The 19,983-nt window shown below is 39.8% G+C and overlaps 1 protein-coding gene across 1 annotated transcript in view; it reads left to right on the top strand.

Annotated features, from left to right (window-relative positions):
• The first annotated feature begins 8,339 nt into the window (after positions 1-8,339).
• LOC115134658 (chemokine-like protein TAFA-5) overlaps positions 8,340-19,983 on the top strand; it is a 123,765-nt gene continuing 112,121 nt past the window's right edge. Inside the window, exon 1 of the mRNA XM_065022159.1 lies at positions 8,340-9,170. Within this exon, the coding sequence (XP_064878231.1) occupies positions 9,080-9,170 (91 nt within the window). The 5' untranslated portion in view covers positions 8,340-9,079. The remainder of the gene's footprint in view (positions 9,171-19,983) is intronic.

Here is a 19,983-nt window from a genome sequence, read left to right as displayed (position 1 = left end):
TGCAAGTACTGGGTTGGGATCTGGGACTGTAGAGGAGACTGGACATAGATCAATGTTGGCACCCCACTGTGGTCTGCTCGCTCTGGGTGAATGTCTGATGTTTGGTTCCTCGTCTGGTGGTCTGGCATTGTATTTTTGTATAATTTTTTTACCCCTTTTTCTCCCCAATTTCATGGTATCCAAATGTTTTAGTAGCTACTATCTTGTCTGATCGCTACAACTCCCGTACGGGCTCGGGAGAGACAAAGGTTGAAAGTCATGCGTCCTCCAATACCCAACCAAGCCGCACTGCTTCTTAACACAGCGCGCATCCAACCCGGAAGCCAGCCACACCAATGTGTCGGAGGAAACACTGTGCAACTGGCAACCTTGGTTAGCGCGCACTGCGCCTGGCCCGCCACAGGAGTCGCTGGTGCGCGATGAGACAAGGATATCCCTACCGGCCAAACCCTCCCAAACCCGGACAACGCTAGGCCAATTGTGCGTCGCCCCACGGACCTCCCGGTCGCGGCCGGTTACGACAGAGCCTGGCCGCGAACCCAGAGTCTATGATGGCACAGCTGGCGCTGCAGTACAGTGCCCTTAACTTCATAGTCCTCCCCATCGCGTATGCGGGATCGTGACTACAGCCTCAAGCTCATTACCATAACGCAACGTTAGCGATTTCTAAAAATCGCAAATGAAATGAAATAAATATGCCTGCTCTCAAGCTTATCCTTTTCTTAACAACACTGTCATCTCAGATTTTCAAAATATGCTTTTGAACCAGAGAAAATCAATCATTTGTGTAAGTGTTGATAGCTAGCTTAGCATTTAGCGTAGCATTTAGCACGCAACATATTCACAAAAACCAGCAAAGGAATCAAATAAAATAATTTACCTTTGAAGAACTTCAGATGTTTCAATGAGGAGACTCTCAGTTACATAGCAGATGTCCAGTTTTTCCTGAAAGATTCTTTGTGTAGGACAAATCGCTCCGTTTTGTTACTATGCATTTGGCTACCGAAACTAACCGAAAATTCAGTCACCTACACGTAAATGGAAGAAGTTTGGAAAGACTCTCCCTAGAACTGGCCGCCAGGTTAAACTAAGCAATCGGAGGAGAAAGGCCTTAGTCAGAGAGGTGACCAAGAAGCCGATGGTCACTCTGACAGAGCTCCCGAGTTCCTCTGTGGAGATGGGAGAAACTTCCAGAAGAACAAGCCAGAAGGAAGCCGCTCCTCAGTAAAATGCACATGACAGACCGCTTGGAGTTTGCCAAAAGGCACCTAAAGACCACGAGAAACAAGATTCTCTGGTCTGATGAAACCAAGATTGAACTCTTTGGCCTGAATGCCAAAGAGGGGTCCGGATATGCCAACACCGGAGCATCGGTGAACAGCGCCTTCAAACAGAGGAAGGCTCTGTCCAGGATGTTTTTCAGTGGCAGGGACTGGGAGACTAGTCAGGATTGAGGCAAAGATGAACAGAGCAAAGTACAGAGAGATCCTTGATGAAAACCTGCTCCAGAGCGCTCAGGACCTCAGACGTGGGGCAAAGGTTCACCTTCCAACAAGAAAACGATCCTAAGAACACAGCCAAGACAACACAGGAGTGTCTTCGGGACAAGTCTCTGAATGTCTTTGAGTGGTCCAGAAAGAGCCTGGACTTGAACCCAATCGAACATCTCTGGAGAGACCTGGAAATAGCTGTGCACCGACGTTCCCCATTCAACCTGACAGAGCTTGAAAAGATCTTCAGAGAAGAATGTGACAAACTCCCCAAATACAGGTGTGCCAAGCTTGTCATGCCATACCCAAGAAAACTAGAGGCTGTAATCACTGCCAAAGGTACTTCAACAAAGTATTGAGTAAAGGGTCTGAATACTTATGTAAATGTGATATTTCCATTTTTTTAATCCATTTGCAATCATTTCTAAAATGAAAAAAAAGAACAATTGAATCCATTTTAGAATAAGGCTGTAACGTAACAAAATGTGGAAAAAGTCAAGGGGTCTGAATACTTTCCGACTGCACTGTATGCAGATTTTCCCACCAGTGGTGTGTTTCCACCAAACGGATTTGTCGCAGATAAAGGTCAGTGTGTTTAAAAAACATTTTTTTTAACCTTTATTAAAATAGGCAAGTCAGTTAATACAATGACGGCCTACCAGAAGACAAAAGGCTTCCTGCGGGGACGGGGCCTGGTGTAATTAAAACATTTTTAAAATACAAAGATAGGACAAAACACACATCACGACGAGAGAGACACCACAACACAACATAACAAAAAACAAATAGCATACCAACAACACAACATGACAACAACATGGTAGCAACACAACATAGCAGCAGCACCACATGACGTAGTGCACACAATGTAATTTTTTGCTTCAGCTTTCAGAGATCGAATATAAATCAAATGTTCAACTCTACCTTACTTTGTCACATAAACTGTTGCGTTAAATATAAAATGTGCCTACTCAGGTAAGCAATTTACAGTGCCTTGCAAAAGTATTTATCCCCCTTGGCGTTTTTCATATTTTGTTGCGTTACAACCTGTAATTTAAATTGATTTTAATTTGGATTTCATGTAATGAACATACACAAAATAGTCCAAATTTGTGAAGTGAAATCAAAATGAAATATATTGTTTCACAAAATTCGAATAAATAAAAAACAGAAAAGTGGTGCGTGCATATATATTCACCCACTTTGCTTTGAAGCCCCTAAATAAGATCTGGTGCAACTAATTCAGAAGTCACATAATTAGTTAAATAAAGTCCACCTGTGTGCAATCTAAGTGTCACATGATCTCAGTATGTATACACCTGTTCTGAAAGGCCCTAGAGTTTGCAACACCACTAAGCAAGTGGCACCATCATGCAAGCGGCACCATGAAGACCAAGGAGCTCAGAGACAAAGTGGGGGAGAAGTACAGATCATATTTGGGTTATAAACAAATATCAGAAACTTTGAACATCCCACGGAGCACCATTAAATCCATTATTTTTTTTAATTGAAAGAATATGGCACCACAACAAACCTGGCAAGAGAGGGCCGGCCACCAAAACTCACGGATCAGGCAAAGAGGGCATTAATCAAAGAGACCAAAGATAACCCTGAAGGAGTAACAAAGCTCAACAGCGGAGATTGGAGTATCTGTCCATAGGACCACTTTAAGCCGTACACTGCACAGAACTGACCTTTACCTGATAGTGGCAGGAAAAAAGTTATTGCTTAAGAAAAAAATAAGCAAACACGTTTGAGACTCACCAAACATAAGGAAGAAAGTACTCTGGTCAGATGAGACTAAAATTGAGCTATTTGGCCATCAAGGAAAACGCTATGTCTGGCGCAAACCCAACACCTCGCATCACCCTGAGAAACCCATCCCCAAAGTGAAGCATGGTGATGGCAGCATCATGCTGTGGGGATGTTTTTCATCGGCAGGGACTGAGAAACTGGTCAGAATTGAAGGGATGATTGATGCCGCTAAATACAGGGAAATTCTTGAGGGAAACCTGTTTCAGTCTTCCAGAGATTTGAGACTGGGATGGAGGTTCACCTTCCAGCAGGACAATGACACTAATAATACTGCTAAAGCAGCACTCGAGTGGTTTAAGGGGGAACATTTAAATGTCTTGGAATGGCCTAGTCAAAGCCCAGACCTCAATCCAATTGAGAATCTGTGGTATGACTTAAAGTTTGCTGTACACCAGCGTAACCCATCAAACTTGAAGGAGCTGGAGCAGTTTAGCCTTGAAGAATTGGCAAAACTCCCAGTGGCTAGATGTGCAAGCTTATAGAGAAATACCCCAAGAGACTTGCAGCTGTAATTGCTGCAGAAGGTGGAAGGGGGGGGGTGAAAAGTTATGCACGATCAAGTTTTCAGTTTTTTTGTCTTATTTCTTGTTTGTTTCACAAGAAAAAAATATTTTTTAGCTTCAATGTGGTAGGCATGTTGTGTAAATAAAATGATACAAACCCCCCAAAAATCTATTTTAATTTCAGGTTGTAAGGCAACAAAATAGGAAAAATGACAAGGGGGGTGAATACTTTTGCAAGCCACTATATAAACTTGATCACCACTATATAAAGCATCTAGACCTTAACTCACATTTCTTTTAGACTAACATTTTGTTATCAGCAGCGGAGATTTGTATAAACCTTGCTATTAGTCTCCGACATTTGCAACATTGTTTCAATATTCAAATTCAATCTCCAGCTGTCCCGTAGTAATGAACGTGTCGGGAGTCGGGATGAGACAGACAGGCAGGCAGAATTTCTCATCCAGTCGAAATCATGAATCAGCTGGCACAATTTTTATGGATATATACAAAGAAATGCTGGCATGTTGTGATTTGCAGACCTGATGAGGCCTGTAAACCAGGAGATTCCTGACACCACTGTGTTAGGGTATAATTAGGCCCTCAAATATACACTACCGGTCAAAGGCTTTAGAACACCTCATTGAAGGATTTTTCTTTATTTGTACTATTTTCTAAATCGTAGAATACTAATGAAGACATCAAAACTATGAAATAACACATATGGAATCATGTAGTAACCAAAAAAGTGTTAAACAAATCAAAATATATTTTATATTTGAGATTCTTCAAATAGCCACCCTTTGCCTTGATGACAGCTTTGCACACTCTTGGCATTCTCTCAACCAGCTTCACCTGGAATGTTTTTCCAACAGTTCCACATATGCTGAGCACTTGTTGGCTTTTTATATGAGTGTAGCGTGGTGTGGTGAAAAGCAAAGCATCATTGAATATTTTTCCACAATAGACAAACATAGGCTCATTCTGTTCAGAACAACTCCGGATATAACTTTACATCAAACATAGTGATCATAAACATTGACAATGTATATGACATGAGTTTAATGATATAGAAATGTGAAGTGCACATTTGGACTTAATTTACAGCATTTACCTCACATAGACAACAAAAAATATGTGTAAGGCTTCGAAGAGTGATGGGTGTGGAGTCAGGCGCAGAGAGCAGAGAATTTGGAAAAAACATTTATTCTGTAACAATCACAGCGAACAAAAGAGGGTAACGCCGAACACAGGCATAAAACACTCCAAAATGTACAACACCGGTACATACGCTGTACAGCGGAAAATCATTGACAGACACTCCTGAACCAAAAACAGCAAACAAGCCTGCACGAACACAGGTGGGCTAACTGAACTTAAATAACCCCAACCCAAACCCCCAAACAAGGAACAGGTGAAACCAATTAGACCAAACAAAACGAAAAGGGCAAAAGGGATCGGTAGCAGCGACAACCGTGGAGCCACCTTTGGTGATAGTCGGTAAGGGGAGCCACCTTTGGTGATAGTCGTGACAATGTGCAAATGTTGCCCAATTAGCGAGAGAGATGGGGACAACTGCGGTGCTCAAGTTCAGAGTAACTGTCAGTCAAAACCCATACAGTGTAGAGCCTGAGCTCTGACATAATTTATAGCATTTTGTTAGACACTGAGTTCCAATTTATCCGTGTGCAAATATGCCATTTTCAACCCTATATGGGTATGTGTGTAAAGGGCTACAATAACCAGTAGCTTCGGACAAGAGCGTAAAAACATGCAGTAGTGCAATAAAAGAAAAGAGCCTAACAATACACAGTAGTGCAATAAAAGGAAAGAGCCAGAGAGACCATCCAAAGTTTGAATTACCACTTCATGAACCAATATATTATGCAGCAGACCAATTCATTATATCACATTTTTGCTGAGACAAGATGAAGTGAATATTAACTCTTAGGCCAGTAAAATCTACATTATGTGAGGAATTTTTCTGAATATTGAAAATAAAGTATTGCTGATGAGTAGGGCAAACGTTTTAATGTCCATATTAACGAAGAGCCTTTGTGGCAGGTGTTAATTTATATAAATCAGGAATCAAGCATATTCTGAGAAGGTAGGGTATATCCCATTGTGTGACGTACTGAAAAATACTTTCCAATATGCACTCTTAGAATGAGTGGTGACTTGAGGAACCCTTGAGATCCTAAAGAAACAATTGCTAGTGAATGGTTCATATTTGCACCTTTGGTTAGTTGAGGGGTTCTTGAATGAATCTTTAAAGATGTCCTCTGGTGATTTTTTATCTTTTAATTTTGAAAAGCAATATCCCAAGTATAAATGCACACAGTACATGTTCAGGTGTTCAAATCTCGGTGTTGAGGTAAAAAGTGTTGTGAGTTTTATATCTGAATGTTGATTTTAGTGGGGTTAACACCAGTGGGATTGAAATTGATGCGTCCTGAGATAAATACATGTTTTAACCAAAGGGGTATCCAATGAAGCAGGTTTGAGCAGTTACTGAGGTAACTTTGGTGAACTCTGAGTTCAACTCGGGATAACCGGTCATATGAAAGTGGCTCACCTTTTAGACAGGTACATTTCTATGGCAACAAATCCTTCAAAACTAACCTGCTCTCGGCAGTCTAATTCACGGCTAACTCCACTTACCCTGAAAGAAATGACTGAGCCGGAAGTTGAACACCAATGTAATAATATTCCCTCTCTCTTGCAAAGATTGTGTCATCATCCCCTTCATTTGAGGAAGATGACTAATTCAATATTTTATTAATCAAATGGTGTTTTTTGGTGTTACATTTCTTTTATGTTTCTTTTATGTTAAAATATATCACATGACACATTACACATTAATAATGACAGAATGTCTTTTAAATTTCATGCGATGTAAAGCTTTTGTATTACTTAAAAAATATATAGATAGGAATGGGGGGAAAAAAGGTGCTTGTGCATTGATAAGCACACGAAAGCATACCAAAGATGGCATTAAAGATAAAATAAAGGCTGCAATTTTAAAAGAGGAAGGTCCTAAAAATTGTCAAAGACTCCAGCCACCCTAGTCATAGACTGTTCACTCTGCTACCGCATGGCAAGCGGTACCGGAGCTCCCAAGTCTAGGTCCAAGAGGCTTCTGAACAGCTTCCACAGCTAATCAAATGGCTAACCAGACTTTTTGCAACCCCCCCCCGCCCCACACATACACTGCTGCTACTCTCTGTTATTATCTATGCATTTACCCCCACTATTGTTATTTACTGCTGCTCCTTAATTATTTGTTTTTCTTATCTCTTACTTTTTTGGGGATTTTCTTAAAACTGCATTGTTGGTTAAGGGCTTGTACGTAAGCATTTCACTGTAACCTGTTGTATTCGGCACATGTGACAATTTTATTTTATTTCACACCATAGCCTGTTGAATTTGCAAGATAACTTTTCTTTGATTTTGATTTTGTCACACATGAAAATGTGGTTCTGACTTACCCATAGATTGATGTTTCAACATTGTCTCAATGAAGAGTTTGGCGTTCACTTAGCCATGTGCGACATGCAAACGCAATTAAAACCCTGCTAGAATTAGCGGCAAATAGATGATCAGTATCCATCGTCGTAGTATGGATTAAGCCTGAGCTGGAATGTCAAACTAACTGAAGCTGGTTAGCTTTAGAAAATGGGGAGATCTAGCTTTCTGCGTAGGATTACTCGTCTGGTGGTGTTGATGTCACTTGGCCGTGTTGAGTTAATTGCTGTATCATTGAAATGTGATACAAAACTGGCCAACAGTGTGCTTTAGGACCATGCGGATGCATCTGAGCGGCCGGGTAGGCGGTTTGGTTAGTTATCCATTTTTTGGTGGGTCACATATGATTTCTAAGTGTAAAATGTGTCAAATGTAACACTGTGGGTATTAAACTTCTTATCTCAAATTCACTTTGTACAAGTGTAAAGAGGTAACATAGCACTGACATACAAACTGTATGAGTAATTGTTAGTAATGATTTCATACATTTGTCCTTCCCTGACTGATTTTCATATGTTCCAACACTTATTTTACCCCCTCTTTCACCTGCTCCATTTTTTGTCCTTGTTGTCCAGGATCCTGGCAAGGTTGATTGGTCTTAATCTGTGTGTTTGTGAGTGTGTGGATTTTCTCAAAATCCTGACTGTGAATTAGTGTGTCCTTGCCCATTTGTATTATACTGTTTAATTCAATCTTTCTCATATACATACCATTTTACAAGCCAAAATATAATTTTACTGGCACTACAGTAAATATTGTTCAAATTAGTTGTGGTTTGCATTAAACGTATACACATATCTATGTTTAAATCGGAGCCTGCACCGTTTATGCTTGCAACAGCTAACTGTTGTATGCCCCCCAATCTGCCATCAATCGTAAACGGTCTGTGGAATTGCTCGGAGATAAACACTTTAAATGGCGTGGACGTCACGGTCAGGTAGAGCGCAGTGAAAGTCGCTCGTGAACCTAGAACCGGGCAAACCCAATAGGTACCGTGAACAGCATAGTGAAGCAGCAGTGTCTCGCACGAGCTTCCCATCATTCATTTCACAAATTAGCAGGGGTTTAGCATTGAATGGGACTGGAACTGATGCTCAGCGTTGTCGGTGAGCAATAAGGTCCTATTAGATGTGGTTTCATCTCGACTTCATATCCATCAGTTGTGGGAATTTACAAGGAAGGTTGATCTAACTTGGAAACAGCGAAGATGGACGTATCGCAAACCAACTACTGTCTATTTAGTGATATCTCAAATTCGGTAAATATCGAGACAAAATTAATTTTACCGAATTGCTGCAAAGTGGTCCGGTGGCGCAGCCGTGTCATATAGGCATCCTGGAGAGTGCGGCTAGCCGAGTCACTGCGTTCGAACCTCAGAGAAGAATTTGCGGTGACAAGCAGGTTAATTTGAATAGCCCGTGAGAAAATCCCTCACTTGTAATTATGTGAGTGATGGTCTAACGACTTGAACTTTTCTCTCCGCTATCTTTATTAAAGAACGAAAAGGTTGCATTAATTTGGAATTGAAGGGATCATATCAAGTCTCTCTCATGGATTGTGCCGATGTATTTTACTTTGAATTCAAGCCCACAGAGTCGCCTTAGGGACTTGTCAACTGATATTTGTTTCATTTTTCATTTTTCAACACCGCTGCATTGGAACAAAAATGGATTTGTCATTGTAGACTACTCCCGCTGCTGAAGACCGCGCTCTCCTTTGGGTGTTTTTTACTTTTCTTTCTCAACGATGCAGCTCATCCGACTAGCGTGGGCTTTAACGGGAGCTGCAATCTGCTGTTTTGTTATCCTCCTTATTCACTCACATGTTCTAAAAGAAGGTAATTCCTTATTTATCTCTTCTTGCCTTTGTAGACCATTATTCTGAAACACATGTTCTATTTTACAAAGACTATGGCGTCCTTTTCAAAGACTTTGTATTCATGCAATTGTATTCCATACCGTTTGGTCTAAGTACTTGGTTTGTGAAGATGATTGGTGGTCTGTGTTTCAACTATAAGACGCCTCTATGTCCCCTAAAATAATGATTTTAAGTGTGCATAGATTTATAAGCTGTAGTTAATAAAATATACACATTTCAACAGGTAATATATATATGCATATATATGACGTGTGTGTGAGTGATGAGGAGAGAGAGAGAGACAAAATGAGGAAAACAGAGAGAGAGAGAGAGAGAGAGAGAGAGAGAGAGAGAGAGCAATGTTTTAGGGCCGTGGGTTGAGAGCTAGAAAATAGAGGTCTTTGTTAAAATTATTGATTTAGCTATTCTTCAATTGATGACACCAGAGTCATACTGATGTGCAATGCCAGGGGTCAATTGTAATGATATGTTATTAGATTTTTTGGGGGGGTGACTAATACATACAGTACTCAGTTCGATACACACAGTACATGCAGTTCGATGTTGCAAATTACATTCACATTTGCAGAGAATGCCAGCCACATGTTTTGGCTTTTGAAAGGGTCTGTTGTAATCATACGTTTACAGACAACAGTGGTTGCACTTAATGGTCATCATTTTAACTCACAATAAGATTGGTGTCCACTAATGCAATTGTGCCAGAAAATAATTACATCAAATTTGGAGATTGGAGTCCAAAAGGAATGTGATGGCGAGAGCTGTTGCAGGCAAGGCAAACAATTAACTTGGCGTGTTCCTGGTGAGTGGGTAATCCACTGCTTTGTGACGGGTGCCTGGAATGGAAGAATGGGTGACGCACCGTGTCTCTTTCCCCTGCAAGTGGGCTTTGTAGGAATAAATGGCACAACCATTCCTTCATCCCCCTTCACCCCATGTTCCTGCTGAATCTTTGTGAGAAAAGCACACTGGTAAAATGAAGTGCTTTGTAACACCAAAACTAGTGGCAACTGAGTTGCCACTGACTTGAAGGAAACCAAACCTTAACTTTGCTGGAGTATTGAAACACATCGTGCAGAGATGTTTTGAAACACAACAAGGTGTGTTGTAACACCACTTAATCAAGTGTTGTGCAACACCTTGCCAGAAACTGGGAGCACTACTGGAAAGGCTTGAAAACATTATGTTGGTGTTTCGAGTCCTGTGTAGTGCCGAATTAGATACCTTCTTTGTTGGTGTCTTTTCCTCTCTCTGAAGCTTCTAAAACACCGTTATAATGTTTTGAACAAATCATTGAAACGACTTGCATACATTTAAAATATATATATATATATATTTTGGGGGTATTATGTCACTGTATTGAGACAGTTATGAAATGAGAGAGGGGATATGAAGAGATGGAGTGGTGAATTGAACCCTGGTTGACGGTGGGGAAGAGGGGGTGCCGTGTCTAAGCCGTTTGCTTTCTCACTTGACCATGGGTTCTGCACGACTTGCATTTTTATTAAATATATGTTGGTCGTTTTTTTGTTGTTGACAATTTCATTTCACCCCAAAATTAATTTCTTAGAGTGTGGCTGTGTGGTTGAGTGGGTAAAATTACTATGAAATGTACAGCCGTACTGGCCCTTCTGTTTATAATCTGTCTAAATAAAGCAGAATAAATAAAAGGTGAAATATTCTCAGTAGGCCCTTAAATCATCAATCAATATTTAAACCATTAATTGTATGAGAAATACAGTTTTTGTGTTTTGATGCTACATTTTACGTGCACTGAAACCCTCAAAGTGTTTTCACAACACTCTTAAAAACACCCATATTAAGGTTGAAGAACCACTTTGGGTGTTTCAGGGTATGTCATTTATATTTTAAAACACATTCTGTGCATTAAAACACTTACCTTTGGTTTATATTCAAACACCAGATCTCATCTTAAGTGCACTACTTTTCATTACGCAATCATGGTGTTTTGAGACCTTTTCTATTTTTACAGTGCAGAATGACCCATTGTGAACAGTAATTGCTCTCCCATGCCTGCCCTACGTTTTACCGAGAGATTAAGTGCGAGTTCCCAATTTTGTTTACGAGATTAGAGACATTTCTTTATAAGATTCATTTGAATGGACGAGGTTAGTGGGTAGTTGCCATAATGGCCAAAGGTGTAATGATCTTCCCTCGTGAGGAGGCAAGATAATGAAAGTTCACATTACAGTAACTGTTTTCGTTCTCTTTCTGTCATCTGGTGGTCAATGCAAGAGTGTGAAAAGTCTGGACTCTCTCTGTCTCTCTCCAATTGTCACATTTTCTGTCGCTTTCTGACAACTACTAACACTGAGCACCGACCGACAACGGTTAATCTGAACCAATCATAGATGTATATATTTCACAGGTTTGGAGAGCACAGTGCAGTACATTATAGTACAGTAGAGCACAGTAAAGAAAAGTACAGTACAGTAGAATAAAGTGGAGTAGAGTTCAGTACAGTACACAGTAGAGCACAGTAGAGTTGAGTAGACTGTATTGAACTACACTCAACTGCAGCGTTTCCCAAAGTTGGTCCTGCTGCCCCCCGCACATTCTGGTTTTTGCCCTAACACTACTAGCGCTGATTCAAATGATGAAAGCTTGATGAGGAGTTGGTTATTTGAATCAGCTGTGTAGTGCTAGGGCAAACACCAAAATGTGCACCCAGGATCGACTTTGGGAAACCCTGCTCTACCATACTGTACCGCACGGTGCTGTACTGCACTATACTCTACTTGACTGTACTGAACTCCACTCTACTGTTCTGTGCTGTGCTGTACCATACTGTACTCTACTAAGCTCTGTGAAAGGTGAAACATAGACGTCGATGATTAGTTCACATTTGGTCCGGTCTGGACCAACCAAAATGTGGTTTTCTTTGGTGGCGGAGCTGATTCAAACAATAGTAGATTGATACCCAAGTATGCAAAGGAGGATATTGCATATTTCTACCTTTGTTTGTGACATTCATATCCATAATTATGCATTTCTGTGTAGTACAGATCGGGGACCCAAACTGAAATGCCATTACCGCAATTCTGTTACCAGGTGTAAATCCACTTCACTTAATGTAGTTCAATATCCAAAATAATAATTTCATAGCTGACACCAGATTCTTTCTGCAGACATAATAATGTCATAGCTGACACCAGATTCTTTCTGCAGACATAATAATGTCATAGCTGACACCAGATTCTTTCTGCAGACATCTTTGAATCCTAATTCGGAGCAGATATTTAACTGAGTTTTTGGAAAACATGATTACATAAATAACTTGAGTGAGTTTTACAGAAATTCTGTTACCAAATGTTGCATCAGCACAGTTCTTCCAGTAAATGTGTTTTTGTAACATTTTCTGTGTAAATTGTTAAAAGTAGTCTATTCATAGAGTTTGAACACATTTAAATCAAATGGTTTTTGTGTGGGATACATTTTAAGTGAAAAATCTGAGTCTCACGTTACCGTGGAATTTTCCCCAAAACAAAAGACAAAATAATATATTCTATAATTGAAGTAAAAAAATAAAAATAAATAGTTGGAAACAATGTCTAAAGAACTCCAAATGTTATGTGGCCACCATCAATTTTAACGAACCATTTCATGCAATAGTGCGTTGAATTTGTCCTCTGGTGTGACATCATTATTAATGTCAATATAAAGTAAAGTTAATGATTCAGAAATAGACAAAAAAAATATTTGTACACATTATTAGTTACTTCTGTATATAAATCAGTCCTCATATTCCAGAATTTCAATTGAAAAACACATAATTTCCTTGTACAATGACGGTAACGAAGTGTTTCCCTATTAAATTATGTGTACGATTATTGAGAATTTAACCAAACGTATAAATAATAAATAAATAAAAATATATAATAATATACTTGTCTATTATGATGATGTTACCTGTCATATGCTTAACAATTATTTTTACATTTTGTCCAAGACAACACGTTCTTTTCCTTTTCATTTATCAGCGTCTCTCCTTAGGACATTATGTCACACTGTTGAATAATACACAACAGGCAGTCAAATTCTACAGTTAAAACATAATGATACTTTCAGAAGTTTCTGACCACTGTAAAAGACAACTTCTAAACATTAGAAATTGATCCTCGTCAAATATTTTGAAGTGTACTCATTCCAATTACAGATCCTCGAGAGAGAGAGAGAGAGAGAGAGAGAGAGAGAGAGAGAGAGAGAGAGAGAGAGAGAGAGAGAGAGAGAGAGAGAGAGAGAGAGAGAGAGAGAGAGAGAGAGAGAGAGAGAGAGAGAGAGAGAGAGAGAGAGAGAGAGAGAGAGAGAGAGAGAGAGAGAGAGAGAGAGAGAGAGAGAGAGAGAGAGAGAGAGAGAGAGAGAGAGAGTGCTGTTTTGTTATTTTTAGTAAACTTCCCAGTCGGCTGTGGGTGATTTGCACACCTGCTGCCTTAATCCATGGGTATTGTAGCCATTTCTCAGGCTTACTCTCTGGAATCGAACCCTGATTCCCCATTTCCTGTGGTCACCACAGTATCACAGAATTAGCGTCAAAAGTTGATAGGGATGCCACAAAGAGCATGCAATCAGCTTGAGGTTATCTAGAGTCACAAACAATTTTGGGGGCACCCAAGACGACCCCACAAGGGTTTTGGGTTTGATAAATGCACCCATCATCAAAGGTCAATGTTCTTTGGCATGTAAAGCTCTAGAATTGTCACAGTTAACGTTGGAGTGATGAAAGGATCCATAACTGATGAGCCATTAGCAGTTTCAATGTACTGGTCATGTGATTTCAGACTTGCATGGCATAATCTTTGAGACAAGCATATGCTACTGGTAGGATCAACCAGGTAGCCCCTAGCAGCATTGAGGTTAACCTGGGGGCAGAGCAAGGTGCAGGGTCCTGTGTGCACCCTGCAGGAGGCCTCAACCTGCCCACAGCCGAAGCCGTGGGAACCAAGTCGCCCCTTGACAGGTGATATATTAGAGAGTTGGTAAAGGAGTATACCACACTATGGAGCCAACGACAGAGTTTTAGAAAAGTAATGTGTCTCTGATGCTGGCATGTACTGAACTGTACTGCCCTGCCCTGCCCTGACTTAGGAATCGCTGCCTGGGCGTGCCATGACCCGCACAGATATAACATCGGAGGACCACAAAGATAGGCGGGTTGACTGGGTCTCGCTCGGAGTGAGGTCGGTCAGGGCATATTGGATGCAGTGTGAACATTCTCCAAAAGAGGCCCTTTCGATGGGGGCCCTCCCAGGGTGTATCACATATGTCAATTGGTCAGGAGAAGTGAAGCTGTTGAGACAGTCAGAGTGGTACCAAGGAGATGGTTTGTCAAATGCAGGATGTGAGAACCAGGGGTGTGAGCAGCACAGCCAGGCCCCAATATCCACCTGCACAATCAATAGGGCCAGGTAAAAGAAAATGGAACGTTCCCAGGTGGAAGAGACATTTCCCTGAGGTCGCTGGAAGATTAGTCACCTGCATGGAGTGAGAACCAGGCATGGGAGAATAAGTATGTAGAATTTGCACTCAGAACAACTTATAAAGATCAATATTGCAAAAGGATATGAATAGGTATCATACTGTAGATTTTATTTGATGAATAATAATCCTAAAAATGTCATTTTATACGTTTATTGATGGGTTATGTCCCGAGTGACAGCAATTTCCTCTGGCGTGAGACCATCTTCATGTTACACCAATGAAAGAAAGCTGTCACACCATTGGACATCTCATTCTGTTTGGTCCATTTGGGTTTTATTGTGAAGGGATGAATCGAAATGTACAGAAACTGTACCTGGAGGAAAAGGTTTAGTATTTTATCAGTCTAGTCCAGGGCAGCGTCATGTAATTTGTAATTGATGAAATGTCAATATTTCTCAGTGTTTTAGAATTAGTTGCTTATTTGGCTACATCAATGTGCCCCTCATCTCTGATTATCTACTGGGTGTGCAATATCAAGTGTGCCTATAGGCTCTATAGTGTGGTCTCAATTAGAAGTCGACCGATTATGATTTTTCGATACCGATTATTGGAGGACCATAAAAGCCGATACAGATTAATCGGCCAATTTTTATTTATTTATTTGTAATAATGACAATTACAACAATACTGAATGAACACTTATTTTAACTTAATATAATACATCAATTTAGCCTCAAGTAAATAATGAATCATGTTCAATTTGGTTTAAATAATGCAAAAACAAAGTGTTGGAGAAGAAAGTAAAAGTGCAATATGTGCTATGTAAGAAAACTAACGTTTCAGTTCCTTGCTCAGAACATGAGAACACATGAAAGCTGGTGGTTCCTTTTAACATGAGTCTTCAACATTCCCAGGTAAGACGTTTTAGGTTGTGGTTATTATAGGAATTATAGGACTATTTCCCTCTATACCATTTGTATTTCATTAACCTTTGATTATTGATGTTCTTATAGGCACTTTAGTATTGCCAGTGTAACAGTATAGCTTCCGTCCCTCTCCTCACTCCTCCCTGGGCTCGAACCAGCAACACAACGACAACAGCCACCATCGAAGGAGCGTTACCCATGCAGAGCAAGGGGAACAACTACTAGAAGGCTCAGAGCGAGTGAAGTTTGAAACACTATTAGCGCACGCTAACTAGCTAGCCATTTCACTTCGGTTATACCAGCCTCAGTTCGGGAGTTGATAGGCTTGAAGTCATAAACAGCGCAATGCTTGACACACAATGAAGAGCTGCTGGCAAAACGCATGAAAGTGCTGTTTGAATGAATGTTTACGCGCCTACTTCTGCCTACCACCGCTCAGTCAGATACTTAGATACTTGTATGCTTGTATGGTCAGTCAGATTATATGCAACCCAGGACACGCTAGATAATATCTAGTAATATCATCAACCATGTGTAGTTAACTAGTGATTATGATTGATTGTTTTTTTATAAGATACGTTTAATGCTAGCTGGCAACTTACCTTGGCTTACTGCATTCGCGTAACAGTCTCCTTGTGGAGTGCAACGAGAGTTGCGTTGGACTTGTTAACTGTAAGGTTGCAAGATTGGCATCCCCGAGCTGACAAGGTGAAAATCTGTCGTTCTGCCCCTGAACGAGGCAGTTAACCCACAGAGCAAAGTTATATTTCGAAGATTACACACTGCAATGGATATTCTCAGCCTGAGCCCTGGCCTGCTCTACTCTTGTTGATCAAAACTTTTTTGGCAATTCAGGAGTCAAATTTTTAATTAGGCCTATTTCCAAAAAGTATGTATCTTCCACGTAGACTAATCTATAGCCTATGTTCGGTTCAGTTTGAAAAACAGTACACGAAGATGAGAAGAAGGACCGGAGGTTAACTTTGATAGCTTGCTACTATTATAATTGATTTGAATAAAAACTATATGTTCCTTGCCCATGATGTGTTTATCAGAGTTATTGAGTAACTTACATTGTCATGCTGAAATGTTAAGCAACTGCCACGGCACAATCAATCAGAAATGGACAGCTCATGGTGCGGAAAGTAGGCAAATTCGAGGAAGCATAATTCATTTAAACTGTCTTCATTTTAATGAGACATTGAGACATTTTAATGAGACTAACAACAAGAGGGCTTTGTGTTGGCACCTATTTCTTCATATTTAAGAAATAAGAGGTAGGCCTACCTGTGAAAGAAGAAATTAGGCTATAGGCTGCTATATCCATAAATTTGTTGGCCAACTCCTCCACCCACCATGCACTCTTCAAATAGCCTACTTCCGTGTCAGTGAAGGGCTGGTCAAATGACCAAATTGCCCTCTAGTGGCCTCATGGGTGGAATTATATCAATATTCTTCAGAATTAAACATTATTTTTAAAAACATGCTGAAAATCTGGTGCTCTATTTCAGCGGTTTTGTTATATTTCAGTCTTCTGTGATGTATATAAAGTGTAATATTGGGGTGCAAACTCAAAATTGAATACATTTCAACTCCATATCCATTGTACAGGTGTCTTCTTTTTTAAAGACCATAACCAGGTGTGTGAGTTGTATACTTTTGTTTCAAAGTAGATTTGTTTAAGACTACCAAGAAACACTGTGTGACCCTGATTTAGCCCACTGCAGTAAAAGGTTCTTAAGTTAAAACCAGGATTTGAATTGAGGTGCTATGAGAGGGTATGCCATAGGCCTACCTTTTAGTCAAGAAAAATGGCAAAAGGCCTACCCATTGTTAACTTAATATTTTGAAGATTTTAAAACAGGGCTGGTTATATAAAGTGATCTATAACAGTGCTTCGGTCCGCGATGCTTTAGGCTAGAAATAAGCTGTAAAATACGTGACTCCGATGCATATGGGGATATCATTGTTTAGTTTCTTTGACATTCAGAAGCTGCACTTCAACCTTCTATAGCCAAGGAGACAAACAATAGACTTGGCTTGGGAAGTAATCTAATGCTGTCACTATCAATTGATTAAGCTATTCACTTTCTGTACAATAGAGGATCTTTAAACCCAGACAGCTTTTAAGGAAACTCTTGTGACCTTCTCTCCTTGGGTTAAGCCAGGGATATCAAGGCACAAGGCAAGACCCAGATGCAGACACAGGAGGCAGATGGTTGGAGTCTTACAATGTTGAATAATCCAAAAGGAGTAGGCAAGAGAATGGTCATGGACAGGCAAAAAGGTCAAAACCAGATCAGAGTCCAGGAAGAGAGTGGCAGACAGGCTCGTGGTCAAGGCAGGCAGAATGGTCAGGCAAGTGGGTACAAAGTCCAGAAACAGGCAAGGGTCAAAACCAGGACTAGAAAAAGAGAATAGCAAAAGGAGTACAGGAAAAACACGCTGGTTGACTTGACTAAACATACAAGACGAACTGGCACAGAGAGACAGGAAACACAGGGATAAATACACTGGGGAAAATAAGGAACACCTGGAAGGGGTGGATACAATCACAGGTGAAACAGATCAGGGTGTGACAAGGGAGGCAGAGTAGCCAACAGTTAAAGCTTCCATTTTTCTGCATCTGTGGGCATATGGGGTGGAAAGCTAGGCCTTTGAAAGTACCATGCTCAGATTCCTAATTACATCTCAGATTTAATTGTTTGCAAACATGTACAGTTGCATTGCAACCAAGAAGTGAGGGTATACAGTAGGCGTGTTCTCTGCTATCCACTTTGTTTAAATTATGTAGTCACACCAAAGGACCAAGAAACTAACCCCTTTTATGGAACTGGCAGAAAAATGTAACATTTTGATTCAGATTTCTAATAAAGCTTAGTCTATTCAGACCATGTGCTCCAGCAATGTCTTCTGTACTTCTTCATTGCAAGATAACCCTCACCGTGCAATGTTGCACAAACTCTCTTTTTTTGTCACACCATGTGGACATTGATTTCATTTTGTGACAAAACCAAATCAGAACTATTTTGAAATATCATGAATTGACTTGAAAATATCATGAATTGATTCTTTCATGAAAAATTCTTAAGTGTTTTGATTAACAGAGCAGAACAGGGGAATTGTATTTGTTTTTTAATTCATATGAAATGAACAGCATTGGAAATGTATCACATTTGGTTCAACATTTGGGAATATTTGTGCAAATATCTGGTATTCCCTTGATAATTTTACATAAAACAGTACTGACATAGTGGATATTTTTGCCATGATTTCTGTCTTTCAAATGAATATTGTCTGTGATTTTATTGAGCAGAGAGTGAAGAATAGAAGGGAATATGACGTAAGCAGCAGTGTATTGTATGGTGCACAGCAAATCGGTTAGTTTTACAGTGTGGATTTTTCAGTGTAACATTTATATTGTTGATTCAGGAGTTAAATTAACAATAAGTGGTATTAAATAACCCCAGTGTTGGTGTTAATAACCGGTGTTAAACCAAACCACGCCCATAATTATCATATTTCCCAACATGCTCTTTAGCATGTTGATTTTCTGAATTGTTTGTTTTAATATCTGTGTTTTTGCATTATACATTGATTGGTTGATTAGACTTATGCTACACAAAGATAAATAAAAACATTCTAAGCTATTCCAATCTTTTAGTAGTTGGACTTATTACACCCATTACTGAAATGGTTGTGCCAGTTTAGATGATAGTCTCATTCAGCAATTCTGGTGCTACTCCTGAATGCAGATTGTGGGTGATTAACAGTTCATATTTTCTGGATTTTAATAGGAATTACACATCACTTTGAAAGTGAGAAAAATGTGACTTGCAGGCCTTTTTTTTATCAAAATGTGCTTTTTTGGCAGAAATGCCTTCTGGAACGTGTAAACTTTGATGGGCCTTAATAATAAACTTGTATGCCATCTGTAAATACGAATACAATTGTTAAATTACAAAGGTAGTTGGTTTAGCTACAGAAAAAGCAAGCAATCTTCTCGCTAGACATGATTTACTGAGATAATGAGTGGGCTGGACATGCTGAGAGATTAGTTCAAATTGGTCTGCCATGTAGATAAATTCTGTCTATAACATGAGCTGGTCGGTATGTGTAGGTAATACATTCTAACACAGCTTTTTTGAAAGATATTACGTAGTGGAACTGCATAAGTGTTGCTCTCCACTTTCTGAAGGACCGAGTATTGAAATCAGTGGAATTTGTCACGAACCAGCTCAAAGCCCGTAACAAAAGGGAGACAACGTGGAGATAAGGAGTAACAAAACATATTTATTAAATAAGTAACTAAGTACAATATACAATGGTGTGTGTAATTAGTAATCAGTAGTGTGAGTGTTTTGCATGCATGAATGTGATAATGCAGGGTGTTGAACGGTGCCAAAGCAA

This window comes from Oncorhynchus nerka, linkage group LG9a, assembly GCF_034236695.1.
Source record: "Oncorhynchus nerka isolate Pitt River linkage group LG9a, Oner_Uvic_2.0, whole genome shotgun sequence".
In the NCBI taxonomy this organism is placed as follows: Eukaryota; Metazoa; Chordata; class Actinopteri; order Salmoniformes; family Salmonidae; genus Oncorhynchus; species Oncorhynchus nerka.
Note: the sequence above shows the minus strand (reverse complement) of the source record. Positions and strands in the feature narration are given on the sequence as shown.